The sequence below is a fragment of the Hippichthys cyanospilos genome, chromosome 21, assembly GCF_059441005.1.
Source record: "Hippichthys cyanospilos isolate Australia breed blue-spotted pipefish chromosome 21, RoL_Hcya_1.0, whole genome shotgun sequence".
Classification (NCBI taxonomy): Eukaryota; Metazoa; Chordata; class Actinopteri; order Syngnathiformes; family Syngnathidae; genus Hippichthys; species Hippichthys cyanospilos.
The window spans coordinates 52,736-77,950 of record NC_142389.1 but is presented as its reverse complement, the minus strand read 5'-3'; the positions used below and the strand labels follow the sequence as shown (position 1 = coordinate 77,950).

Below are 25,215 nucleotides of genomic sequence, written 5' to 3'. Positions count from 1 at the left end.
CGAACTCGTCGAATCGCGCGCAAGCAGCACCGCGCCGCGTTGACAAACGTCTGGACGCTAGCCGAGTGTCGGACCGCGCTCCGATTGCCGAGCCCGCCCTCGCCCGCCCTCATTCCCACGGAGAGCGCGGGGCTGGCTGCGAGCGCGCGCGCCCGACGGACTCTTCGCACTCGGCTGGCTGGCCGAGGGGGACCTGAGCGCCAAAATGACGGTAACGACATGCCGGTCGAAGAACGAGCTTCGGTTTGTGGGCTCGGCCACGAAACGGACTGCGTTTGTGGCGGAGTTTTAGTCCTTCCGAAGCGGGAAATGCTTCCGGGCGGACGGAAAGTCCACTTCGCCGCCTCGTCCAACGCAGTCCAAATCAAAGCTTGCCTTCTCTTCTCAAAGCTTGCCTTCTCTTCTCCTCTCGCGACCCTAGCCACAGTAAAGGCGCATGGGAGAAAAGTGTCAAAACGAGCGAGCGCTCGTGAAGCCGCGGACGAGCACGGCGGTCGCCTCCCGAGCGCGGCCAGGGTGAAAGTTCACAGCCGCTTCGGCGTTGTTGTGGCGGGACGGCGCCCGTGCGTGCGCTCCGGCAGCGGGCCACGTTTTTTATTTAGACTTCGGGGGATTAGCCGCAAAGGTTAGCCGCGCGGCGTCACGTTGCCAAAAGGGCGCTCGCGGTAAACATGCGGGAGACGCGCTGCGCTCCTCTGCCTTTCGACCACTTTGCGTCCAATCGTCTCGGTTTGAGTGCGAAGTAGTTTTTGTGGCTGTTGTCTGTTTCTTCGTTGCAATAGTAGTCGCACCGGGGAAGGCTTGCGCCTTTTCGTTTCCTCGAATGTTGGAAAGGATTGTCCGAATCGGTATCTTTCAAGTAGGCTAAAGATCTAGGTCAAAATGACCCCCTAACCCGAACCCTTGGCAGCCAAACTGGCGACGTTCCAGCAAGTTTTGAAATTCGCTTTGTTTTCGTCCTCCTTTCCTAAGTGTCGACGCGCGTGCACGCAGATGCGCGTGCGCACGGCTCTCGGCGTGCGTGCTCATGGACGGCCGCGCGGCTCTCCTCCGCAGGCGGCCGCGCGGCTCCTGGACGACCTGTGCCACCTGACGGCGCAGTCGCTGGTCAGCCTGGAGACGTCGGATCACTTCCGGGTGCTCAAGCCGCTGGGGGAGGGCTCCTACGGGAAGGTGCTTCTGGCCGTGCACAACAAGAGCGGTGAGGCCAGGGCGACGCCCGCCGCCCGCCGCCGGCCGCTCGCTCGCTCGCTCGCTCGCTCGGCCTCCCCCGCGCGCGCCAAAGCTCCCTGGGCCTTTCTCGCAGGGAGTCCCATGGCCCTGAAGCTGTTCCCTCGCGACAGCACCAGCCTGCGGTCCTTCCTGCGCGAATACAACGTGTCCCTGCGCTTCTGCGGCCACCCGTCTCTCAGCCGCGCCGTGGGCATCGCCTACAGCACGCCGGCGCACTACGTTTTCGCCCAGCAGGCCGGACTCTTCGGCGACCTCTACGACCTGATCGCAGCCGAGGTGGGCCCGAGCCCGACGCGGGGTTAGGGGCGTTTTGCTGCATGGCGCTCGTTGCAGGCGGGTCTGGAGGAGGGCCGCTGCCAGCGGGTGGTGTCGCAGCTGTGCGGCGCCCTGTCCCACCTGCACTCGCTGGGCCTGGTCCACAGAGACGTCAAGCCCGAGAACGTCTTCCTGTGCGACGCCGCCTGCCGCTGGGTCAAGCTGGGGGATTTCGGCATGGTGCGTGCGTGCGTGCGTGCGTGCGCTAGCGCCGAGCGGGAGGGAGGGCGCCCGCCCGCTCTGACGCGCGCGCTCCCCGCAGGCCAAGGCCCGAGGGAGCGTGGTTCCGGAGGTGTGGTACCGCTCGCCCTACTGCGCCCCGGAAGCCGAGGTGGCGCGAGGAAGCGCGCGGCACCCGCCGGTCTTGGTAGAGCCCAGCGTGGACAGCTGGGCCTTGGGCGTCCTGACCTTCGCCGCGCTGACCGGCGCCCACCCGTGGGCCCGCACGTCCTCCGACTGCCCCGCCTACGTCCGGTACCTGCGCTGGTTCCGCGCTTCCGAAGCCTCGGAAGAGCGGGCGGACGTGTGGGCCGAGCCGCCGCCGCAGCCTCAGCCTCAGCCCGTTGCCGCGGCGCCCCAGTTCGCCCGCTTCACCCCGCTGGCCCGAGCCTTCTTCCGCCTGCTGCTCCACCCCAGGCCGCGGGACCGGGGGCGGCCCGAGGATGCGCTGGGCTACCTGGGCGGCGCCTGGATCCGCCCGGAGGAGGGGGGCGGGGGCGGAGGCGGAGGCGGAGGCGGAGGCGGAGGCGGAGGCGCCGCCCTCGAGGTCGAGGACGAGGAGGGCCGAGCGCGGAGGTGAAGCGGCCGGCGTCCCGCCCGGGAGGGGGAGGAGCAAGGCTTGCGCGGGCTCGTCGCTTGGACTGGCGGCGTCGGCTTTGGCCGAAAGAGCGCACCAAACTCCGCCGAGGCCTCAATTGGCGTTTGTTCCCTCTCAGTCAAATTGGCGCTTTGCGCACGTAAAGCGCATGTTGCTTGGCGCGTCCAGCCCGCCCGGAGCGGGTCGGGGTTAGGATTAGGGTTAGGCTTCTTTTACGCGTCTATTTTTACGCAGCGACTTTTCGGGGCTTGGTGGAACCTGACTTTGTTTTTCTCGACGTCCCGAGAAGAACACGGGCCCGACGCGCAACGCGCACACAGCCGCCTTCCAAAATAGACGCGCACGTACGCGCGCGCTCCTTTCTTCGCTCAACCGTCAAAAGGCTTCGAGCCTTTCGCGAGCGGGTGACGAAAAAAAAATGCGTGCCTGCCCTTGAGAACTCGGGGGTGTTGGACTGCATGGCAAAATGGCGGCGTTGAAGGTCCGAAGCCTTTCGCCGCATGGGGAGAAGTCTGCATGTGTTTTTTTGCCGTCCCTATTAAAACACCGATGTGCTATGCGCGTGTGTAGCGTTTGACTGGGGGCGCGGGGGGAGCCTCTCGCTGGCGATCGCCTGCCCGTGAACGTCAAGGTTCCAGAAGGGATGAGATTGGAGTAAGGTTCCCCTCGCTCTCTCTTTGAGCTTTTTTTTTTTCTTTTGAAGGCCGCGGTCATTTGGCCTAAATGCTAACTCCTTGCTCCTTAAGAATATTCAAGTTTGGCACCTGCGGATTGTTTTTGACAAGGTGCGACGAGTTGCGGGACGAAGCTGTTTCCCCGATTGCTTTTTGCGCGACCGGATGCGACTCTTGAGGAAGTCGCCCACTCCGCTCGGTAGGCGGCGGTAGCGTGCGGCCGGTCGCCCTCGAAGGCCAACACGAGCGAGAACAAGAAGCCCCCTCCAGCGTTTGCCCGGTGAGTAGCTCGACTTGTGCTGATATTCGCCGTCATTGACGCCGAAGTCCGTCGGCTCTCGAAAAGCGGGACTTGTCCGCCTACGTGAAATTGGTTCTTGCCGAAGCCTTGGTGCCGGAGCCGCGCAGAAGATGTTCGTTTCGTCGTCGCCGTCGCCGTCGCCGCGGCTGCTTTGACGGCTACTCGCGCCCGCGTCGCCGCCATGTTGGCTCGTCTTCGCTCTCCGAGGTTCTGAAAAGGAAAGCGGGTCCTAGGCGGAGGCGTTCGTTCGCCTTTTCTCGACGCTCCGGTTGAGTCGCGGACTGACGCGAGCCTCGCGACGCCGGCGTCGAGCTCGGCTAGCGGAGGGACGTAGCGAGCGAGCGAGCGATATGCCGAGCGGGCCGGGCCGAGCCGACGTTCGAGGGTCGGCGGCGTGGACTGGAACGGCAGTGGCCGTGTGCGATGAAGTAGATAACACCCAATGACTTCCCCGGAGTGCGGGGTGGGTGGGGGGGGGGGGGGGGGGATTTGTCTTCATGTATCCGCGCACCCGCTTTCCTCGAGGAGCAATACTGCAACTCGAACAACCGTGTGTATATATATCTAATATATAGAAGAGCATTTCTTTATTCCTACTCGAATTCCCCGAGAGCACAAACCCAAAAAGAGGGAAACAAAGCCACCCATTGGCCAGGAAACGGCAACGTACTGACATTCACGTTCACTTCATTGGCACTCAGTTGCGAAACACATTTTGCTGAGAAGCTCCAATAAAATACACGATACGTTTCAAATAGATCAAATACGATGAAAAAAAACCTACCCTCAGGGCAACAGCAACACTATAACTGAGGGGATCCCGGCCCGTCACGGTCTCCTCCTTGGCCGGCAACGCGCGTTCTTTACCTGCCCCGACTTTGTTGTTTGTTGTTTTTCGCCAGCGGCGAGGAGCAGACGAGGCGCAAGCGATGAGCAGTTAGCCGCCCTAGCTACATCGGCGTAACTAGCGGGACATCACTCATAGGTTTGTATTAGGTTTTTTTTGTTTGTTTTTTTGCACGCACGCGAGCTGAAAGCCGATGCGCCCCGACTGCGAGCGGCCCACGGACAAGCGGGGACCGCGGCGCGTCCAAGCGCCAAGTCCGCGCCCGAGCGCGGCCCGGGTCGAGTCCCTCGGAAGGCGGCGGCTCCTTTCTTCCGGTCCCTAATAAGCCACCTGTCGTTGGCGGTAGGCGCCATGACGTCCTCCATGCTGCGCAGGCAGCTGAAGAACCTGGTCCAGAACTACTCTGAGGCCGAGGTCAAGGTAGGTCACGCCGGTTCCCGGGGAAGCCGGAGGAGGTGGCGGGGCTGACCTTTAGCTCTCCGCGCAGGTGCGGGAAGCCACGTCCAACGACCCGTGGGGCCCGTCCGGCTCGCAGATGGCCGACATCTCGGACCTGACCTACAACGTGGTGGCCTGCAACGAGATCATGACCATGCTTTGGAAGCGGCTCAAAGACGACCGCAACTGGCGCCACATCCACAAGGTGACGCGCGCCGACGAGGGGCGCCTTTTTGCCCCGGTCGGGCTTCGCGTTGAGCCCGCTCGCTCGTGCAGTCGCTGACGCTGCTGGAGTACCTGCTGAAGACGGGCGACGAGCGCGTGCTCCTCAAGATGAAGGACAACGTCTACATCGTCAAAGCCCTCACCGAGTACCGCTTTGTGGAGAAAGACGGCAAGGACCAGGTGAGCGACTTGCCCCGGGCGGTCGGTCGCAGACCTAGGCGGCAGCGCGGGCTAGCTGCGGCCACCCAACCGTGTTTGCCGCCGCATCTGTACCAGTGTGCCGGTGCATGAATGATGTAGCAATTTGAACGGGTCTTCGAGGTATCCAAAAAGCGCTACGTAAAGGTCCCGCGTTGTTATGACTAATCGGCGGGGCGGGACTAACGTCAAGGAGGCCTGCGTCCAGGGGGCCAACGTGCGCGAGAAGGCCAAAGCCGTCCTGGTCCTGATGGAGGACGACGACAAGCTGAAGGAGGAGCGCGACTTTGCCGTCAAGACCCGAGAGAAGACGTCCAAAGGTTCGGCGGGTAAGACCCCGCCGGACGGGCCGCGCGAGCGCCGCCCCCGCCCCCGGGCTCACCCGCCCTCGCCGCCGCAGCCTCGTCCTCGGACGCCGCCAAGGACCCCGACTACAAGCCCTGCTACGTTCCCGGCGCCTCGGGGCTGCCCTCGCTGGACAACATTCCCTCGGTGGCCGACCTGGCCGCTTCCTTCGCCGCCCGCAAGGAGGAACGTCTCGAGCAGGAGCGGCAGCAGAAGGAGGCCGAAAGGCGGGTGAGCGTTATCGCAAAAGCGCAAAGTTGGCCCTCGTCCTTAACCGCCTTGCCGTCGGGGGCGGGGACAGACGCGCTCGCGGCGGCGCGGGCCGATCCCATCGTCGCGAGCTCATTGCGGCTCCTCTTCTTTCGCCGGCTCGCCAAGGCCAAAATGTCTGAGGACGAGCTCAAGTGGGAAGATGCTGGAAAAGGAGGCGCCGTCGACCGCCGGGCCTGGTCCGCCGACGAGACGGAGGAGGGCGGAGGGGAATGCGCCACGCGTGAACCCCGCCGGGTCCCCGTGGCGGCCCCCGATCCGTGGGGCGCACCTTCCAAACTTGACGCGCCGGCTTTGAGAGACACTTCTTTGGAATCTGCTGCCGCTCAAGTTCCGGACGACAAAGACAAAGCTTGCGCTCCTCTTCAAGTGCAAACGGCTGCAGGAGACCCCGGTGTGGGGCACGACGAAGCCCCAGAGCACGCACAAGAACGGCCCAAACTCCAAGACCATCCATTTGCTTCTTCATCAAAAGACGACCCCTTCAACGCTCCGAAAGATGACCCCTTCAACGCTCCGAAAGATGACCCCTTCAACGCCCCGAAAGATGACCCCTTCAACGCCCCGAAAGATGACCCCTTCAACGCTCCGAAAGATGACCCCTTCAACGCCCCGAAAGATGACCCCTTCAATGCTTCAAAAGACGACCCCTTCAACGCTCCAAAAGACGACCCCTTCAATGCACCAAAAGATGACCCCTTTAACGCTCCAAATGATGACCCCTTCAACGCTCCAAAAGACGACCCCTTCAACGCTCCAAAAGACGACCCCTTTAACGCTCCAAATGATGACCCCTTCAACGCTCCGAAAGATGACCCCTTCAACGCTCCAAATGATGACCCCTTCAACGCTCCAAAAGATGACCCCTTCAACGCTCCAAAAGATGACCCCTTCAACGCTCCAAATGATGACCCCTTCAACGCTCCAAAAGATGACCCCTTCAACGCTCCAAAAGACGACCCCTTCAACGCTCCAAAAGACGACCCTTTCAACGCTCCAAAAGATGACCCCTTCAACGCTCCAAAAAATGACCCCTTTAACGCTCCAAAAGATGACCCTTTCAGTGCCCCAAAAGATGACCCTTTCAATGCCCCAAAAGATGACCCTTTCAACGCCCCAAAAGATGACCCTTTCAACGCCCCAAAAGGTGACCCTTTCAACGCCCCAAAAGATGTCCCTTTCGACGCCCCAAAAGACGACCCCTTCAACGCTCCAAAAGACGACCCCTTCAATGCCCCAAAGGACGGCGCCTTCAACGGCCCAAAAGACGAGCCCTTCAGCGCCTCAAAAGACGATCCCTTCGCCGCCCCCAAAGACGGTTCCCCTAAGGCCTCAAAAGAGGACCCTTCCCGGGCCCCCCAAGACGATAAGCCCAACAGGCCAAATGATGATTTGTCAGGCACCTCGAAAGAGGACCCCTTTAGCGGGCGGAACGCCGCCTCTTTCGGAAGCCCGAAAGAGGATCCGTTCGCCGCCCCTCCGGCGTCATCCGGCCGCAAGGAAGGTCCCGCCGCCGACCTCGCCGCGCGCCCCGAAGACGAGCCCCCCCGCCCGGCGCGAGGGGTCGAAGTGACGGCGCCCCCTTTCTCGGCCCCGCGCGACAAGGACCCTTTTTGCGTCCCCTCGGAAGACGGCGGAACGTGGCAGAGCGGAGGGGATGCGTGGGGGGCCCCCGGCGCCGGCTCGGACCCGTGGGGGGGCGGCGCGTCTTCGCCCGTTGACCGGCGCGACCCGTTTGGAGACGCCTCCAAAGCCCCTCGTGACCCCTGGGGGGCTTCGGGTAAGACCGCGCAACCTTCTTCCTCCTTGAGATTTAAAAACAAAAAGGATGCCGGGCTTTTTTTTCTTCCGAGTATTTGGAAAAACTAAATTGGCCGATAAAACGAATGGCAAACGTGGACGTTCGCCGCGGCCGGAAACGAGCCGACGAATGAAGCCGTTGCGCTTTCTGTGCCGAAGGTGGCGCCGATGCCGAGGAGGCCTCGTCCGCCGCCGCAGGTGAGGCCCGCCCCGCCCGGCCCCGCGCGGGCTCCGCGTGAGCGCCGAAGAGCCGCGCGGCGCCGCACGCTTGACAGACGGCCCGACGTGGCCGCCGGAAAAGCCATGCGAGCCGCTTGTCCCGTCCCGCCCCGCCTCGACCCTGGAGCTCAAGTCTGGGCGCCGCGTGCGTTTTGGCCTTCAGCGTTCACGTAGCGCCGGCGCGCAAATCGCCTTCTTCGGATGGCGTCGATCGTTTGGATTTGCGGCTCATGCTCTATTTGTTTCTCTGCCGAAGAAAAATCCTTTTAGGGTCGCCGCTCGGCCGGGCGAAGAGGCGGAGCTCCCGGACGCGGACCGGCCGAAAACCGCGGACCGCCCGAAAACCGCAGCCCTTTCCTGCACGCCCCCCAAAAAGACAAAAGCCGGGAGAGGCGGTCCCCGGCGCGTCAGCGGACGACGGGTTTTGTTTCCCCGGCGACGGTCACGTGACGCTCAGGGAGCCCGCGGGTGTGAATATCCTTCGGTTGGGTCGTTTGGCTCCTCCCTCCCTCCCTCCCTCCGTCCCTTTTTGTCGTTGCTGCCGGTAGCGTACGGTCTCGTGGCGTAGTTGACATCGTGTGGCTGTTAGCGTTAGCATTGTGCTCATCCTTCACCCCTCTCCAAATGGCGCGTGCAACCCGGACACGCCAATCGGCGCACGGCGAGGTACGCCGAGCGCAAAGTCACGTGCGAGTTTGCGCGCTCGCCGCTCTCGTCGACGGCTTCGTCGTTTATTCGGAACGACGCCGTCTTATCAAACGAGCGGCGCTGGAACGTTCCTATATGATCTACGAAAACGTATGCGTTTGTTTCTCGTTGGAAGACATCATTTAGTGTGAAATCTTTTCTGTTCTGCCTGAAGGGCGGAAGGTGGACTTCCGTGTGTTTCTGCGAGGCCCCTCGGAGATTTTTTTCCCCAGCGACCGCCAGAGGGCGCAAAAGTCGCGACGCGCAGCGGAAAAGGACACGCTCCGCATGGGCTCTAAGCCTTGTCCAAGTGTTTGCTTGCTCTTGTACGGTATTCGGCTTTCCCAGACGCGGTATTTACAAGCGTTGGCGTGTGCGACGTGTGTGTGAGTGACGTGCGTCGTCGGCCGTAAATACCGATTACCGTCAATTCATGTATTCTCGGACCGCTCTCAGCTGTTGTACATGGAGCGGTCGGGCAAGTCGTCCTGCTCCGGACCTCAAAGATGACAAGCGATCCGATTGTCCTGGTGAAGTTGTAGGGCAGCCAATAAAAAACCTGCAAAGTTTGCTCGAACGGGGGTTCCAGCGTTGCTGTTGCGTCATCGCGACTCGCGGCGGCGCGTTTGCTACGGGGGCCGGGTCGGGGGTCGCGGCGGAGGCGCCAGATGGAGCGGGCTGATGACGAGCCGGCCGCGAGGAGGATTAGGCCGAGGAGGAGGAGGAGGAGGAGGAAGGAAGGAAAAGCGGTCGCAGACTGGCCGCAGCGGCGCCGAGGACCATCGCCCGCCGGTGAGTCTCCGTCGCCGTCCGGCACGTTTCGCGGCGCGTTGACGCTGGCCGTTTCCTCTTGTGCTCTCACCGCGTACGTAGCCTTACCGCGTCCCTCGTTTTTCCTTTTTTTCTTTTTTTTTCCGCTTTCCTTGCTTTTGTCAGCGCCGCTTCGAGCGACGCCTTATGTCGGGGGCGCCCGAGTCCGGTCCTCGGGAGCCCACGACCACCCGGCCCGTTTTCCACGGGACCCGGGTTCAAGTAACCGCGAACGTTCTCGGTCTTTTGCCCGTTAGCCGAAAACGGGTTAGGGTTAGGGTTAACCCACGATCGGGGCTCTCCGGGACCGGACTCGGGCGCGCCGGCGCGAACGCGGGGACGCCCGTCTCCTCTCCGCGCGTTCCTCGTCCGGCCGCGGTGTCCCTACGTCCCGCCCTGTCGGATAATTGTCGCTCGCCTTTCGCTGCGTGACGCCGCGTTGGCCGGAGCCCGGGCCGCGCCGCCCCGCGCCGCCCCGCCTAACCGCGCGCCTCCTCTGTCTTGGCGCGGACCGCCACCTCAGCCCGACAAAGACATTAATCCGATCCGGCCGAGCCGGCGAGATTAAGGCGGATTAACGTCCCGGAGTCCGACTTCGACCCAGACCTTCATCTTCATCGTCCCGGGGGGGCCCGGCGACATGGGAGCGAGCGGCCGGGTGAGCTGCGCCGCAAAGTCGCGGTTCCCCTTTACCGGCCAAACTCATCTCCCGCGCGCGACCGTAAAAGGCGCCGGAGGCACGGGGACTTAAGGGTCCTCGGCCGAAAGGCTTCCCCCTCCGTTCGGGCGGCCGACGGCGCAAACCCACCCCGGGCGCCTCGGCCCGGCGAAGCGCGCCGGCTAACGCGAAAGTCCCGCCGCCTCCCCCCGCAGGCGGCCGAGCGGTCCGGCGGCGGGGGCGGCGAGGGACGCGGCGCCATGTGACGAGCGGCCGTCGCCCGTTTCTCGCCTCCCGGGCGCCATGTTGGAAAAGATGTCCCGCCGGCAGCGTTCGCTGCTGTCGCTGGCCTTGACCTCGCTGGCCCTCAGCCTGTCCGTGTCGGCCTTCTGCACGTCCTACTGGTGCGAGGGGACCCACAAGGTGGTCAAGCCGCTCTGCCTGTCGCCCGTCAAGATGAGGAACTGCGGGCAGAACAACAGCCGGCCCTACACCACAGGTCAGAGGGGGCCGAGGCCGTCCGCGTCCCCGATCCCCGTAGCTATCCCGCGTCCCGTTCCTCGGTCGGATTCTACTTTATTCATCCCGCCGCGGCTTTGGGAGCGGGGCGCCCGGAGGGGAAGACGCGCTCCAAGTCGTTTCCCGGGAGAGCGGAGCGGCCCGGATTCTCCTAATCCCTTAAAGCTTTGTTGCTAATCTCCCGACTCTCGCCGATTGCGGCGGGTTTATCGCGCGGCGCGTGTGGAATCCACATGCGCGGCCTGGCCTCGCCCCCCTCGGGAACGGGCGGATTAGACTTTGCGGACGAGGGCCGGCGGGCGCTCGGCCCCCCCCCCGCCTCGCCGCGGCCGCGCGGGTCCCCCCGTCGCATAAGATGGCGGCCTCGGAGCCTCTCGCCCGCCGGCTCTTTTTTGAGGGCGACCGCGGAGACGGGGCCGGCGAGAAGCAAAGAGTCACGCGTCCGCCGGCGGGAAGGCGGCTCAACCCCGCGTATTGTCGCCCGCCCAGAGGCCCCGACGCCGGACCCCAGGAACCCGGTGTCCAACGCGACGCTGACGCCGCTGCAGAGGGAGCAGCTGGCCGTCCTCCGCAGGAAGCAGCTGGCCAACGCCGTCCACTACATCTGGGAAACGGGCGAGGACAAGTACATGCTGCGCTACTTCCACACCGGATTCTGGCTCTCCTGCGAGAAGCACAACGAAGGTGAGCGCCCGGAAGGGAAGACGCGCTCCACGCCCCCCCCCCCCCACCCCCCCAAGACTCGCAAACGCGGGAGGTGACCCGTCGCCCCGGCGCTCGCAGGTGACGACCAGGAGGAAAAGTGTCGCAGCTTCATCGAGCTGACCCCGGGGGAGACCCAAGGTGAGCCCCCCCGCTTGGCGCGCCAAGACGGAGGCTGACGCGCGTCTCCCGACCCGACCCGGCCCGGCCCGGCCCGGCGCAGGCGTCCTGTGGCTGTCGGTGGTGAGCGAGTTCATGTACATCGGGCTGCTGGCCACGGGCTTCCTGCTCATGTGGGTGGAGGCCATCTGCTTGTGCGCCAAGCGGGAGATGAACGCGCTCAAGATCAACGCCTTCGCCGCCATGTGCACCGTGCTGTCAGGTGGGCCTAAGCGCGGGCGAAACGCGGCCGTCAACCAGCGCGCGCGGGGGGCCCTTTCAGGGAAAAGTGGCCGGACGCTTTCTTTGATCTGTATTCCTGTATTCTGGATTCCTTGTGAATCTTCCTCGGCCAAACGCGCTCCCCAAATGCCCCTGTCCCAAACGGGCGTCTGAAGCGGGCGGGCCTTTTGTGCCCCGCAGGCATGATGGGCATGGTGGCGCACATGATGTACACCACCGTCTTCCAGATGACCGTCAGCATCGGGCCCAAAGACTGGAGGCCGCAGACCTGGGACTACGGCTGGTCCTTCGCGTGCGTACCCGCGGCGCGGCGCGGCGCGGCGGCGGCGGAGGCCGAGCGCTGACGCTCCCCTCCCTGCGCCCAGCCTGGCGTGGCTGTCTTTCAGCTGCTGCATGGCGGCCGCCGTGGCCACGCTCAACTCCTACACCAAGACCATCATCGAGATGAAGCACCGCGCCCGGCTGCGTCTGGAGGAGGTCCGCGCCGCCGCCCGCGCCCCCTCCTACGAGGAGGCCACGGGCGCCGTCTGCTCGCCGGGCCGGGGGGGGGCGTGGCCGGCCTGCGGCAACTGCGGGGCCGGCGGCGCGCTGGTCGGGATGGGGGTGGCGGGGATGGGGGCGGTGGGCCTCGCGGGCTCGCCGGACCCCGGCGGGGCGCTGGTGCCGGAGGGCTGCCAAGACTGCGAGGACTGCGAGAGGGAGTTGGACCGGATGGACTTTCTGCGGCGGGAGCGGGAGGGCTCGCTCTGCTAGCGCCGCGCCCGAGACCCGGAAGAGACGGCGGCCGAGCCCGCCGGCGGGACCGCCGCTAAACGCGTTTTCGCCGCTTTGCCGGACGAGAACCGCGAGCGCGTTTCCGCCGCGTGTCCAGTAAAGCGGCCCGTACCTGGACCCCGCGCCCGAGGCGACCCCTTGTGTTTATTTCGCCGCGCTTTTCCGGTGCCGAGCGGACCGGGACAGAAAAACAAAAACAAAAGCCAAACGGGTTAGGCTGAGCCGGTCGTTCCCAACGGGGCGAAGCGTCCGGGAGCCGGGCCCTCGTGACGAGCGATAGGACGAGAGGCCGGGCGGGCGGGGCGCGTTCCCAAAGGCCCGTTTGCCGGCTGGCCCAAAGCTCTCGTGTCAAGCGGGGGGATTTAGCGGCCGCGTTTAATGAGCGCGACAGAAAAGAATGAGCGCTCTGGACCTGAGACAGATGCTCGGCACAAGATTACGCAAGTAATCTGCGCAAAGCGACGGACGAGCCGGCTCGCCGACGGCGGAACGACGCGAGGGGGAGGGGGAGGGCGGGACGGATCGGATCGGGGTCGGATGCCGGAAGAAAGACGCTCGGCCCCCCCGGGCCCGAGTCGCCGGTTGTCGCTCCGCGAAAAAGGAGCAAATGCGGAGTTGGTGCAAAAGGAAGGCCCAAAACCAGCCGCCGGCCCGGTCGGGCGCCGTCCCCGAGCGTCGCGACGGGAGGAATTGGAGTCGGCTCTCCGCGAGCGCGTGGCAAGGTCGGCCTTTATTGACGAGCAAATGACGAGGGGAGACTGAGCACGTCTTGGCCGCCCGTTTTGGCCAAGCTAACACACGGCGGGACATCCGAGTGACAAGAAACGGCATCTAAACAAAGGCCTCGCTGCTCCACGGTAACGCGGTCGGCGCTTTCTTCTGAAAGGGACCGCTTCGGGCGCTGAAAAGTTTGGGGAAAAAAAAACAAAAGATCCTTGCCGGTTGTTTCTAAACAAAACCCAGGCCGTTGCGATGGCTTTTCATCGACCCGAGCGCCGGCGAGGAGGAGGCGTCGCTCTATGACGGGGGCGTCCAAAGCCGCTTCTTCGGGTCGCCCGCGTCCGCCGCCGCACCCGATTCGACGAGCCGATGGTCGGAATCGGCTGCGTTGGAGGAGGGAAGCTTGAAAAACCTGCGGGACGGCGGCCCCCGGGGACCGGCTTCGGGGACCGGCTTCGGACACCTTTGTCCTCCGCGCACGCGCTCGAAAAGAACAAGAAGACAAGTATCTGCTGCAACTCAAAGCTACGGCTGGTGGGCGGACCTCGGGGGCGGGGCCGGGAGGCCGGAACGAGAAGCGCCACCGCGTCGGCTGGGGGGGGGGGGGGGGCTACTTGGGGGGCTGGTACTGGATCAGACGGAGGGCCTCGTCGTTGTCCAGAACGCCCTGGATGAACTCGCCCTCGGCCACGCGATCTGAAAAACGCGGCAAAAACCTGCGTAAGGGGCGCCCCGCGACCCCTCTGCCGCTTTTCCCTCACCGTTCTCTCCCTTCTCAAAGAACTTCCAGAGCTTTTCGGCCCTCTTCTCCGCCGTGTTCTCATCGTCGGGAAGATTGGGCACCTCGTCTTTGGGAATCAGCTTGAAAATGGCCTGCAACACACGCGCGTCGTGGCGGAAGCGCTCGTACTAGCTGGCAAAACCGTACGGCGCCCAGAAAGGCCGCCGCAAACCCGGACGAGCGGCGCTTTTCGTTCCCGGTGTGGGAAAAGGCATTGTATGGCTTTTTTTTGGGAGGCTCGGGGAACGGGCTGAAATTTCGGGCAAAAATGCGGACGCGGCGTCCAATCGTCCCCGCGCGCGCATCGGCGAGTCCTCGGACGGATACGGGAGACCCGAAAGGGCCCGGCCGGCTTAAGGCGCGGGCACCGGTTCAAGTCTTAATCCCGCTCCTCCCGCCGCCCGCGGACCTCTGACGCGAGCGCGGCCTTCCCGTCAGATCCGAGAAGGCCTTCGGAGCGAGCGACGGGGGGTCTCGGCGGCGGCCCGGACCTACCGTGCAAATTTCCTTGACCTCGGACTTGGTGATGTAGCCGTTCTTGTCGACGTCGAAGAGCGAGAAGGCCCACTCCAGCTTCCTGGTGGTCTTGCCGGTGGAGGTCATGTGCAGGGCGATGATGTACTCCTTGAAGTCCAGCGTGCCGTCGTCGTTGCTGTCGAAGGAGCGGAAGACGTGTTGCGCGTAGGTGTTGCCGTCGCTATCCGGGAAGAACTTGCTGTAGATGGACTGGAACTCCTCCTTGGTCAGGCGCCCGCTGGGACACTGCCTCTTGAAGTTGTCGTACCACTGCGTGATCTCCGTCTCGGAGAACTTGGTGTGGAGCTTCAGGTCCTCCAAGATCTCCTTGGACACGGCGCCGCTCTTGGAGTTTCCCATGGCTGCGGAGGGGACGAGAAGAGGGAGGAGGACGAAAGCTGAACCCGAGCCGGCCCCGCCCGCGTCGACGGCCGAGGTCTTTCGGGGAAAGTCGCGGACGGGCTGGAGGGTTCCCCCGCCTTCCGGCTCGCGCCCCGCGGCCGCTGCTGGCGGCCGAGAAGGAGGCGGCGGCCACGATCCCGGCGCCCTGCCGGACAACGGGCCTCCCGGGGCTCAAGCGTGACGCCGCCGCCGCCGCCCGAACGAACGGAAGAAAGCGCCGAGCGAGCGGAGCGCTTTGCGGCAAGTTTGCCCCTCACCTGTGCCTGCGTGCCCGTGTATGCGCGGCGGTAGCCGATCCGATTCCTAGTCTGGCGTCTGCCGGGGCAATCCGACTTCACCTGCTCGGATTAGTCAATTAAACATCATCGCCCGGAGGCGGAGCCACGGGAGAGCCCATGTGAGTCCCGACACGCACGCTCGCGGGCGGGCGCCAATGTGATCCTTTCTTCATCGCCTCTCGCTCGCATGAAAACCTTCAGTCGCTTGTTGATTTTGCAAAGTCACCAGAGGTCACTTTGAAGTCTTCGCTTCGGTTCTACCTCCACGTCGTTTGAGCAGCGGCTCCTCGGCCGGGACGCTCGTGCCTCGCGGCCAGCCCCCCCCCCAAAACCCACGCAAAACATCGGCTTCCCTTCCGGGGTCCTCCCATGCGCCCCTCACCCTCGGAGTCCTTTCCAAAAACACGCCATTGGTCATTGAGTGGGTGGAGGCCCGGTTCGTTGGCTTGTCCCATGCCTCCCCCCCCCGTCCTTTGCCTTTGCACGACACGCTCATTTGTCTCCCGCAATTTGGCGGATCGCGCATCAACCTGAATGTGGCTGTGTGTTTATTACGGGATGCGGGAGGAGAGTGAAATAAACATCAGCTCAAGCGATTAGAGGAAAGCGAGACGTAGGCCCTGCAACTTTTGACCTCCGGCAGGCAGGCCAAGACTTAAAGCGCGTAAATCCAACGGCACGCCATCTGTTCTTGTTCGGTGGTTCCGGCGCGGTGGCCGCGGGGCTAACGGGTGGGCGCCCCCGGTGGACGAAGACCGACCCGCGGCTGGCCCGTCCGTCTCCGATCGCGTGCGCGTGGGGGCGGGGCTGAGACGAGGGCCGAAATCAAGAAGCGCTCAAAGCGGACGTCCCCGAAAAGCGCCCTCGAGGACAGAGAGGAGCTATTCGGAGCACCCGCCGGTGGCAAAGGGACTCCTGTCATTGAAAAGGGGGGCGGGGAGATTAGCCGCGCGGGGTTAAGGAGGATTTGGCAGCGGAACAAAGCAACTGAAAAGCGGCCCGCCTCCCTCCCGGTGGCGTCAAATCCCCTTGAGCGGAGTTTGGGCCAGCTGCGTTCGCAGGCAAAGTTCAAGGCCGTTGTCGTCATCCCGATGCCCGCGCGCGGGCGCACGCAAGCGGGAAGCAAATTCTTCGTCCAAAAGTTGCCGAGGGCAAAGCTCCCCGTCCCGGAATAAGACCGACTAAGGAGATGAACGTCGCCCTTTGGCCCGCGCGGTCACTTTGAAATCTCCCGGATTGACTCGATTATGAAATGGAACCACTATTGGATCGCTCTGTGAGGGCGAGTCCGCCCTCCGTTAGGGGGCAGTGTTTCGTCGCGCACGTTGCCTCTCGGCACAGGGACAAAGAGCCGTACGTGTCTGTGCCACGTCCGACAAAGAGGAATGTTTATGTTGGTGCGGTTCGAAGCCGCCGGCCCGCTTATCGTGAGTGTTGTCATGCCGATTACTGGGAATGACGCGCCGGCGGGGCTGCGCTTTCCTTCGGGCGCGGGCGAGCCGGGATGGTCGCTTGCGAGCCCGGATGGTCGCTTGCTCGACTTCCGCGTTTGCTCACTTGTGCCCCGCCCGCCCGCCCGCGCGGGACGTTTGGCACCGGCGCGAAGGAGCCCGATTGGCGCGAGTCGGGCGGTGTCGGCGCATGCGCGCGAGTCTCGCCACCTGTTGGGGCCTCTTATTATAATCAAGTCATTGCCCGCTCGCCCCGGCTCCTATTACAGAAGTATAAAGCCCCGAGCCGAGCCGAAACGACGCGAGCTTGCAACTCCTCACGTTGGTGTGACGGGATGAATTCGGAATGCGGCTCGGACGATGCGAGCATGACAGGTACCGGCGACCCAGCTCTCGCCGCGCACCAGTTCCCGAGTGTTCCATGGGCTGTATTGGACTTTTAAGGGGCGCCGCGAGCCTTTCTTTCCGAGTCCGCGCGCACGCACGCACGCAGTCACGCACTCACCCCCCCCCCCCCCCCCACACACACACACACACACACACACACACACACACGCACACACCTCCAGTGGAGTGAGGCAGAGGGACCCATTTGCTGCTTGAGCCTCATTCGGGTCAAAAGCAAAGTGAGCTAGCGAGCGCAATCGCTGTGTGAAACACTTTGAGTCTGACCCGGCGGGCTCCCCCGGCGGGCAAGTCGGCCCGTCCGCTAGTTGCATCCAGCTCTCAAAATGGCCACTTCGAAAATGTGTCGCGCGAACGCTTCTGGGAAGGAAACCTAGAGCGCCGCGGAAACGCATTGAGCGGAGTTCAAGCCGCGAGCTTCCCCAGCTCGGTTGCCACCGCGGGGGTTAAGGCCCATCGAGGCCCGGCGATGCCGTTTCCGCAGATTGGGCGCCGGCGAGTCCCACCTTTCTTCACGCGTTCCTAACGTTGGAGTGTAACAGCAGCTTTTTAATCACACGCACGCACGCGCGCGCGGGCGGGAACGGCGGGAGGACCGAGCCGAGCCGAGCCGAGCCAGGACCAGCGCGCCCCGTCTTGTGTTTGCAGCTCACCACGTGGCCCGCGCGGCGGCGGAAGGGGAAGCTTTGTGTTCCGAGTCCTACGAGGTGTCTTTCCCCCTGGACGAAGGCCCCGAGAGCCACGGCCGGCGGACCGCCGACGGTAGGCGCGCGGCCCCGTCCGAACGAGCGCGTTGGGAAGCTAGCCCGAAGACGAGCGCCGCCCGGCCCCCGCAGAGGCCGGCCCGCAGGAGGCGCCCCCCTCCCCCTACAGCCCCTTTATCCTGGTGTCCAACCTGCGGGCTCACCTCTACGTGGCGCTGGAGAAGAACGCCTGGCTGCAGAAGCGCATCGACGAGCTGGAGGAGGAGCGCAACTTCCTGCGCTGCCAGCTGGACCGCCTCATCGTCGGCGCGCGGGGCCGCGACGGTGAGGAGGGGCGCTGCGGGGGAACGGGCTCGAGGCCACCGGCGTACGGACGTGATCAAACATTGTGTATGGAAGCGCCGAAAACCATTTTCCTTTTTCAAAAAGCAAAAACCATTTTCGTTTTTCCGTCCGTCCGCTTCCTGGCAAGGCATTCCGCGGCGAGCGACAGCGTCGAGGCCGTCGTAGGTTTTGGCGCCGGCCGGCGCGCAAACTTTCGCTTTGCCCCAAATACAGCAGGGTTTGCGGAATTCCCGGAGTGGCGCGCCGCGCGGATCCAGCCCGCCGGTCCGACCGACCCCCCCTCGCCGATGACCACCCGCTCCGGAATGACCCTGAAACGCCAGCGAGGACCAGGAGCTCTGCCGCACCGCGCCCTACCCGGTGAGAAACCGGCACCCGCCGACGGACGGAACCCGAGGTCCGGGGCGGCCCGAGGTCCGGGGCGGCCCGAGGTCCGGGGCGGCCCGAGGTCCGGGGCGGCCCGAGCCCGACCGGCGGTAACGCGCCTTCGAGGTCCCACGCTCCGAATCCTCCGCGCAGTCAAGCGGGAGTTTGACTACACGGACGAGGAGTTCCTGGAGGAGCGCGAGGAGCACCCCGGGCGGGACGGGGACTCGTCGCCGGGGGCCGGCGCCGAGGAGAAGGGCCCGAGCGTGAAGATGAGGAGGATCTTCATCAGCCGCGGCAGGGAGAGGCAGAGGGGTGAGTGGCGGCGGCGCAATCTTTGCTCGAAGAGCCGGCGAGCCAGCGAGCGCTTCCTCCTCGCAGTCAAAGACCCGGACGGCGTTCTGATCCGCTACAAGAAGATCCTGTCCACCTACCAGCGCGTGAGAAGCATGTCGCGAGCGTTCCAGATCCACGGCGTGGACCGCAACACCATGGCTTCCACCTCGCCCATCGCTGAGCTCCTGCTGGTGGCGCCACACAAGGTCCCGCCTTTGTTTGTCTGTCCGCCCGCCCGCTCGGCCGCCCGCCCGCCCGCCCGCCCGCTTCCCCCAATGCGGCAGCATGGGCATTGGCTCACAACAGTCGCTCGCCTGACCAGTCCTTGTCGGCATGTATTTGCCCGCGGAGCTTAGCCGCGCGGGGCGGCTTCCGGCAGCCAATCGCTCATTCCGATTCTCGAAAGGGCCCGGCGCGCGACATTTGAAACGTTCCGCGCCTCGCCCCCTCGGATGCGGACGGGCCGCCAAAGACGCGTCCGACCGCGCCCCGAGCGGGCGCCGTTGGGAGGCGACGGGGCCTCGATACGGCGCTCTCGCTGACGCCTCCTAGCCGACGGGCCCCCGCGCTTTCCGACGGCCTGGATTTCCATGGCCTCGGCGGCGTCCGCCGGGAAGGACGCGGGAGATATCGGCCTCTAGATGGCGCCAAAGCGCGGGAGCCTCTGGCTTCTGGCGCCAACAAGGAGGCCCTCTTTGGAGAAAGGGCCCCCGTTTGCGTACGCGCGAACGAGCGGTGGGCGCGCAGCTTTTCGGACTCGGGAAGCCAAGATAAGTAGCTCCTTAGTAGCTCCTCCAAGTAGTAGTTCCTTTGCCCGCCGCGCAGATGGCCGAAGTGGGCGAGTTCGAGGCGGCCAAGGAGAAGCTTCTGGACTACGCCAGGCGCTGCTACAAGATCATGGACCAGCAGACGCAGGCGCAAGTCGAAAGCATGAAGAAAAGTCACAAGCTGCTGCCCATCTCCTACCGCTTCAGGAACTGAGCGCGACAAAGAGGTGCACTTTGCTTTCCTTCGGCACGTTACACTTTATTTGTTTCCGTCTTTTTTTTTGGCGCACGATTTGCTCGGGCACAAATCCCAGGTGAATGACCTCGGTTGCTTTGAGATGCCTGTTCTTTAGTTTGTTTTTTTCATTTGTTTTTTTGTTACCACGTGCGCACTATGTTCCCTATCTGTTGTGCTGCTCAAACTAATAAAAGTGCAATGTGTTTCGCAACAGCTTCAAAGACCGTTGGTTCTGAACTAACCGCGTTCCGATTCCGGCGAAACGCTTCAAATATATGCAAGCGCACCATTGGCTGGAATGGAGCGTCGCGGCTTCTTCCCCGGTGAGCCTCGGCGGGCAAAAACGCTCGTGCGGCGTCGAGCTTCATATACAGTACGATATAATACGGCGGACCCCTGGGTTGCGGCGTCCCCGCTTTCATTTTTTTCACCTTACGAAGTGAAACGCTAACTTTTTCGTCCCCTCTTTGCGGCGGCTTTCCCGCCTCCGGCATCGAGATCGACAAAATTCAAACCTGCCGGTCCGTGTTAGGGTTAGGGTCACTGCACTAAAATGCTAGTCTGCTATTGGTCGGCGTCACTAATTGGCGACGCGCTAAAGGCTGGATCCGGCGCGAGTGCTTACCGTGCTGCATTTATCGCGCATTTTAGGGCTTACTTCCAACCCGGATTGCTCAGCCGCGGTCCCGAGATCGCCAGCGACGTTTTACACCCGTTAGCTAATCGCCATAGGCGTACGACGGGTTTGCCTTCGATCCCGACGGCGGAACGGGTTAATTTCGTACGGCGGTTACACCGTACGCCGGCCCGGTGTTTCGTCTTTGTCGCGCATCGATAACGGTAAACGCTCAAGGCACGCCTTCATGTAAAAACGGCCAGGTAGGCCCCCAAATATGTATAATGAGCGACTGAAGAGCGGATGACAACGTTTTGGTTTCCAAACTGCTTTCCAAATGTAATTTTAATGAAGTGAAACGCCTCAGTCCTCAACGACATAGTTCCTCGGCGACAAAATGGCCCCCGTGCCGAAGGGGAAGGATTGCGGTTTTTCCCGGTTTCTAAGAACAGCTGCTTTGGAGGGTAGAGCGACGCGCGAGCGCTTGAAACGTTGGCGGCGAAAAGGTGGCGCCAAGTGCAAACGCTCCCATTTGGGCCACGTACGCGCCGATGCTTCCGTCCGGTCCCTTTGTTGAAATGTCTCGCGGTCAGACGCAGCCGAGTGTGGCTTTTTCGTCTGTTTTTTTTTTTTTTGGCCACGTCGGCGAGATGTTGCCCTGTCCTGCTGCCTTCTTTTGCAGCTACTCTTGGAAAACTATGAGAACGTTGCATATCTGGCTTTTGGCCTCCACTTGCAGGCTTGCGTGCGTGCGTGCGTGCGTGCGTGCGCGTGAATGCAGGCAGCATCATCCCCTTTAAGTCATAAGGGTTCAGTGCAGCATATTTTTTGAACTTGCTCGGCAATTATGCTTCTGTAAGTTTTCATCCATACATGGCTCAGTGGAGGTGTGTCTGTGTGTGCGTGAGAGTGCGAGCGAGATCTGTGGGAGTTTCACAGGACGCTGGGATTCCTAAAGTTGTGTCCCGCAAAGCGAGCTTGGTCTCCCAGCTCCTCCTCGATCCTGCGCGCGAGAAGAAGACCGGATGAGCCGAGAGGCAGCGGCGCCGCGGGAATTGCGGCGCTGACGCCGGCCCCCCTTGAAGGCGCCTTCGGGGCTCAGGCTCACCCACATCCCCGCGCTTCGCTTGCCCTCCCGCACCCGACGGCGGGGCCACTGACCTCATGAGCTGGTTGTATTTGGCCAACCTTTCGGACCTGCAGGGGGCGCCGGTCTTGATCTGCGGCACGCACGGGACCCGGCGAAAGGCATGGACGCGATGAGCCGCGCGCCTTACGACTCGGAGGCGCGGCGCGGCGCGGCGCGGCGCGGCGCGGCGCGCGTACCTGTCCGGTGCACAGTCCGACCACCAGGTCTGCGATGAAGGTGTCCTCGGTCTCCCCGGAGCGATGGCTGACCATGACGCCCCAGCCGTTGGCCTGAGCCAGTTTGCACCTGCGGGGGGCGACAGGCGCGTGACGAGAGGCGCCCGCGGGGGGGGGGGGGGGGGGGGGGGGGGGCTCTCCTTGGGTCGGCCCAGCTCCAAAAATTGGCAAATTGAAACGGAAAGACCCTCCTAGTTTGAAAGGCCGGCTCCGCTCACGCTCCCGAACTGGGAGCCTCGAGCGAGAAGGCTCAATTTGGATGCCCGAGCCGAACGGGAGCCTCCCCCGCGGAAAGCGGAGAGTCGGAAACGCCGGCGTACGCTTGTATGGCCTCGCTGACGGAGCCGATCTGGTTGACTTTGAGCAGCAGGCAGTTGCAGGCGCGCTCCTCGGCCGCCTTCTCGATGCGCTTGGGGTTGGTCACCGTCAGGTCGTCGCCCACCACCTGGATGCCCACCCGCGCCGTCAGACGGGACCAGGCCTCCCAGTCGTCCTGGTCGAACGGGTCCTCGATGGACACCACTGGCGGGGAGGAGGAGAGGGGCGGCGTCAGGGTCCGGGGCCGCGATGCCGGGGCGGGGCCGCCCGCCCGCCCACCCACCCGGGTACTTGTCCACGAAGCCCTGGTAGATGTCGGCCAGCTCCTCGGCGTCCACGCGGCGCTCGGCGTCCGCCGGGGACTTAAAGTCCAGGTCGTACTTGCCCTGCCGGTAGAACTCTGAGGCGGCCACGTCCATGCCCACCACCACCTTGTCGGTGAAGCCCGCCTTCTCGATGGCCGTCTGGAGGAGGTCAAGGGCTGGGGGGGGAGCGCGAGCGTCACGGCCCGGACCGGCCCGCCGACGGCGAGCGTCGCCCGTCCTCACCCTCGCTGCTCTCCAGGATGTTCGGCGCGAAGCCTCCCTCGTCGCCCACGTTGGTGGCGTCCCGGCCGTACTTGTGCTGGATGACGCCCTTCAGCGTGTGGTACAGCTCGGAGCCTATCCGCAACGCCTCCCTGGGGGGGACGAGCGCAAGTTCCCGGCATGCCCCGGATCGCCGGCGCCCGGGCGCTCGCCCGGCCTTACTTGAAGGACTCGGCGCCCACGGGGAGCACCATGAACTCCTGCATGGCCAGCTTGTTTCCCGCGTGAGAGCCTCCGTTGATCACGTTGAAGGCCTGCCGCGGTCAAGAGGAGGTGAGCCTCGGACGGGACGGGACGGGGCGGGGCGGAGCGAGCGCCGCTTGTCACCCACCGGCACGGGCAGAACCATTTCCGTGTTCCCGGCCAGGTCGGCGATGTGCCTGTAAAGGGGGACCTCCTTGTGGGCGGCGCCCGCCTTGCAGACGGCCAGCGACACGCCCAAGATGGCGTTGGCCCCGAAGCGAGCTGCGGGCCCGTAAGTCGGTCAATCGCCTTCCGCGCGTGGCCCGGGCTCGCCGCGCCGGACGGCCGCTTACATTTGTTGTCGGTGCCGTCCATCTCGATCATCAGGTTGTCCAGCTGCTCTTGCTCTGTCACGCAGATTCCCTGCGCCCATTCGGCGGGCGTAAGCGCGAGCGCTCGCTCGCTCGCTCGCGCGCGGCGTCGCGACCGTTCGGCGCGGTGCTCACCGAGGCCATCAGCGCGGGGCCCAGCGTGTCGTTGATGTGTCCGACGGCCTTCAGGACGCCTGAAAAGCGGAAGAAAAGCAGGTCGGCTCGGAGCCGCGTGCGCCGGCGGGTGGCGCCTCGGCGTCCCGCGCGCGCCCGCCCGCCAACCTTTGCCCTTGTATCTGCCGCCGTCTCCGTCTCGGAGCTCCAAGGCCTCGTAGATGCCCGTCGACGCGCCGCTGGGAACCGCCGCCCGAAAGACTCCTGTAACGGCGGCCAAAGGATCGTCCGCCGGGTTAATTGCGGCGCGCCTGTGAAGCCGCTTGGGCGACGGGCCGCAGAGCCTCAGAAGAAGAGCGAGCGAGGCCGGGTGCCTTACGCGCTCGCCTTTTCCGTCTTTGCGGAAATACCCGAAGCCCGCGCGATTATCCGTTGGCCGCTCGACCTCGTTTGGCATGATACGTTAGCGTTAAGCTACAAATTAGTTGTATTTTTTTTTTTGGGTGCCGTCACCTTTGTCGGTGCGGAGGTCCACTTCCACCGTGGGATTGCCTCGGGAGTCCAGGATCTCCCTGGCCACGATGCTGACCATGGACATGGCCAGGGAGATCCTGGACTCCCGAGGCCTTCCCTCCGGTCGGAAGCTGGCACCTCCGCAACCGACAAAGCGTTGACGGCCTTTTCTTTACGAACCGTGCTTTCGTTGCCTTAAGGGCGTGCGATTTCCCAACCTCGTTTTAGTCAATCAAAACCAAGTAACTAAAGCTGCGCAAACATTTATTCCTGTCCACGAAAGGAACACTCGTAACTATGGGGAAGATTTGCGTGCTTGCCCGCCTTATGGTCTGGGGGATCTTCCTGGGAGCTGGGCGTTAAAGGTCCTGGTCCCGCCGCACGGAAGCGGGTTGCCGCTCCAAAGAGGACGATGTCTTGAGCGTGCCGTTCGCGTCTTCGCGTTCGTTCGCATTTGCCCAAAGCGAAAGCGGATGCGTATTACGTACGCCAGATAAGGTGTAAAAGTCGTTGGCGCCGAGGACTGAATGAGAGCTTCCATGTCCCGGGTCAGGTCGTGTGAGCGCGACTCAGCGGACGGCCGTTCCAACGGATCGGGCAAAATCACCAGCTTGTTTCTTCTCCCGCCGGAGCAATTTTCATGGCAATGCCCCGATTAGACGATTGGGGGTCACATGTTTCAAAGGGGACCTAGCGGGATCTAGCGCGCCTGAAAAGAAGCGGCGCTTCTCTGCCGGTTCGCTCGACTCTCGACTTGTCTTCTTGTGATCGTTGACGCGTGTTACGTAAGGCCGCGCTTTGCGTGTGTGTGTGGGGGGGGGGGGGGGGGGGGGGGGGGGCGCCACACCTCGCTCCTTCCACGCACTGCAGTGCTCTCTCCGAAGCGCAGCGGGCAACCTGCTGCAATGCATCCTTCGAGCACGGCCAGTCAGTGTTGCCTTTTGCTTTCTTTCAATCGGCGTACGTCAGTGGCTGACGCGCGCGCGCCTGTGCGTCTTAATCCGTCCGACGAGCCGGGCGCACACGCAAAGTAAGACGGCCACAGATAAAGTCGCTGGGTAAGGAGGATGAAACAAAGCCGGAAAGAAATCGTCCAAAGGGCTCATATGCGTGGTTGGATCGCAAGTGTCGGAAGTGGAACGCGCGCACGTCATTGACTTCCTCGCGTTTTGCTCGAGCGGACAATGCGCGCGCACGCCTTTGAAGAGCATCTGATCTTTCGATTGATTTCAGCATTTGGGGATCCAGCTCGATGGAGCAACGACGCAGTTCAAAGCAGGTCGCGCGCACGCCCTTGTGGTAGCCTTTTAACACGGACACACGCACGCGCTTACGCTAGCCCAAAATCCAGAAAACACACGATGGCTACAAGCAGCACACACTTGACAGAATAATCGCCCCAACTTTACTGCGGCATACATGCGTGGACGCAGGCAGAATCGCGGCGAAGATGGCGCCGGCTTCGTTACCTGTCTTGTGCGTGTGTGTCCTGGCGGAGAGGCTGAGATGCTTCTGGAGCATCCGGAGAGGGAAAATGGCACGGGAGGAGGGAGAGCGGCGGGGGGGGGGGGGCGATGATGGAGGGATACGGCTGAGGTGCACAGG

General features: G+C 63.6%; 6 protein-coding genes across 10 annotated transcripts; 4 read left to right on the top strand and 2 right to left on the bottom strand.

Moving 5' to 3' along the window:
- Positions 1-53: 53 nt before the first annotated feature.
- LOC148405896 (serine/threonine-protein kinase SBK2-like) lies at positions 54-2,924 on the top strand. Its single transcript, XM_088405289.1, has 5 exons — positions 54-211; positions 1,057-1,201; positions 1,307-1,509; positions 1,567-1,728; positions 1,811-2,924. The coding sequence occupies exons 1-5, from the start codon at positions 206-208 to the stop codon at positions 2,345-2,347; spliced, it is 1,053 nt and encodes a 350-aa protein (XP_088261415.1). The 5' UTR covers positions 54-205; the 3' UTR covers positions 2,348-2,924.
- A 392-nt stretch (positions 2,925-3,316) lies between these two features.
- On the top strand, positions 3,317-8,946 carry LOC148405895 (uncharacterized). 2 transcript variants are annotated; one of them, XM_088405280.1, is made up of 10 exons: positions 3,317-3,452; positions 4,243-4,325; positions 4,534-4,607; positions 4,675-4,830; positions 4,902-5,030; positions 5,257-5,377; positions 5,449-5,624; positions 5,772-7,443; positions 7,623-7,661; positions 7,939-8,946. In XM_088405280.1, exons 3-10 carry the CDS (start codon positions 4,539-4,541, stop codon positions 7,950-7,952), a joined length of 2,376 nt encoding a protein of 791 aa, XP_088261406.1. In that variant the 5' UTR covers positions 3,317-3,452; positions 4,243-4,325; positions 4,534-4,538; the 3' UTR covers positions 7,953-8,946. The 2 variants fall into 2 exon arrangements, with proteins under 2 accessions (XP_088261406.1, XP_088261405.1); XM_088405279.1 differs by lacking the exon at positions 3,317-3,452 and having other exon boundaries at positions 3,829-4,325.
- A 64-nt stretch (positions 8,947-9,010) lies between these two features.
- On the top strand, positions 9,011-12,358 carry LOC148405894 (germ cell-specific gene 1-like protein). Its single transcript, XM_088405288.1, has 8 exons — positions 9,011-9,161; positions 9,703-9,837; positions 10,053-10,336; positions 10,846-11,040; positions 11,140-11,199; positions 11,282-11,440; positions 11,641-11,752; positions 11,826-12,358. Exons 3-8 carry the CDS (start codon positions 10,141-10,143, stop codon positions 12,211-12,213), a joined length of 1,110 nt encoding a protein of 369 aa, XP_088261414.1. The 5' UTR covers positions 9,011-9,161; positions 9,703-9,837; positions 10,053-10,140; the 3' UTR covers positions 12,214-12,358.
- A 160-nt stretch (positions 12,359-12,518) lies between these two features.
- On the top strand, positions 12,519-19,756 carry LOC148405892 (coiled-coil domain-containing protein 106-like). 4 transcript variants are annotated; one of them, XM_088405287.1, is made up of 8 exons: positions 12,519-16,358; positions 16,652-16,757; positions 17,436-17,549; positions 17,624-17,815; positions 18,050-18,196; positions 18,356-18,517; positions 18,584-18,744; positions 19,364-19,756. In XM_088405287.1, the coding sequence occupies exons 1-8, from the start codon at positions 16,317-16,319 to the stop codon at positions 19,517-19,519; spliced, it is 1,080 nt and encodes a 359-aa protein (XP_088261413.1). In that variant the 5' UTR covers positions 12,519-16,316; the 3' UTR covers positions 19,520-19,756. The 4 variants fall into 4 exon arrangements, with proteins under 4 accessions (XP_088261413.1, XP_088261412.1, XP_088261411.1 ...); XM_088405286.1 differs by lacking the exon at positions 16,652-16,757; XM_088405285.1 differs by having other exon boundaries at positions 16,219-16,757; positions 18,053-18,196.
- LOC148405893 (recoverin-like) lies at positions 12,946-15,259 on the bottom strand. The gene is made up of 4 exons (XM_088405290.1): positions 14,911-15,259; positions 14,231-14,613; positions 13,716-13,827; positions 12,946-13,650 (listed from the first exon to the last, which is right to left on the bottom strand). Exons 2-4 carry the CDS (start codon positions 14,609-14,611, stop codon positions 13,565-13,567), a joined length of 579 nt encoding a protein of 192 aa, XP_088261416.1. The 5' UTR covers positions 14,612-14,613; positions 14,911-15,259; the 3' UTR covers positions 12,946-13,564.
- Positions 19,534-23,700, bottom strand: LOC148405891 (gamma-enolase-like). The gene is made up of 12 exons (XM_088405282.1): positions 23,611-23,700; positions 23,266-23,361; positions 23,119-23,177; positions 22,966-23,035; positions 22,761-22,894; positions 22,592-22,683; positions 22,391-22,521; positions 22,126-22,323; positions 21,845-22,046; positions 21,486-21,594; positions 21,321-21,379; positions 19,534-21,162 (listed from the first exon to the last, which is right to left on the bottom strand). The coding sequence occupies exons 1-12, from the start codon at positions 23,693-23,695 to the stop codon at positions 21,093-21,095; spliced, it is 1,305 nt and encodes a 434-aa protein (XP_088261408.1). The 5' UTR covers positions 23,696-23,700; the 3' UTR covers positions 19,534-21,092.
- Between the last annotated feature and the right edge of the window lie 1,515 nt (positions 23,701-25,215).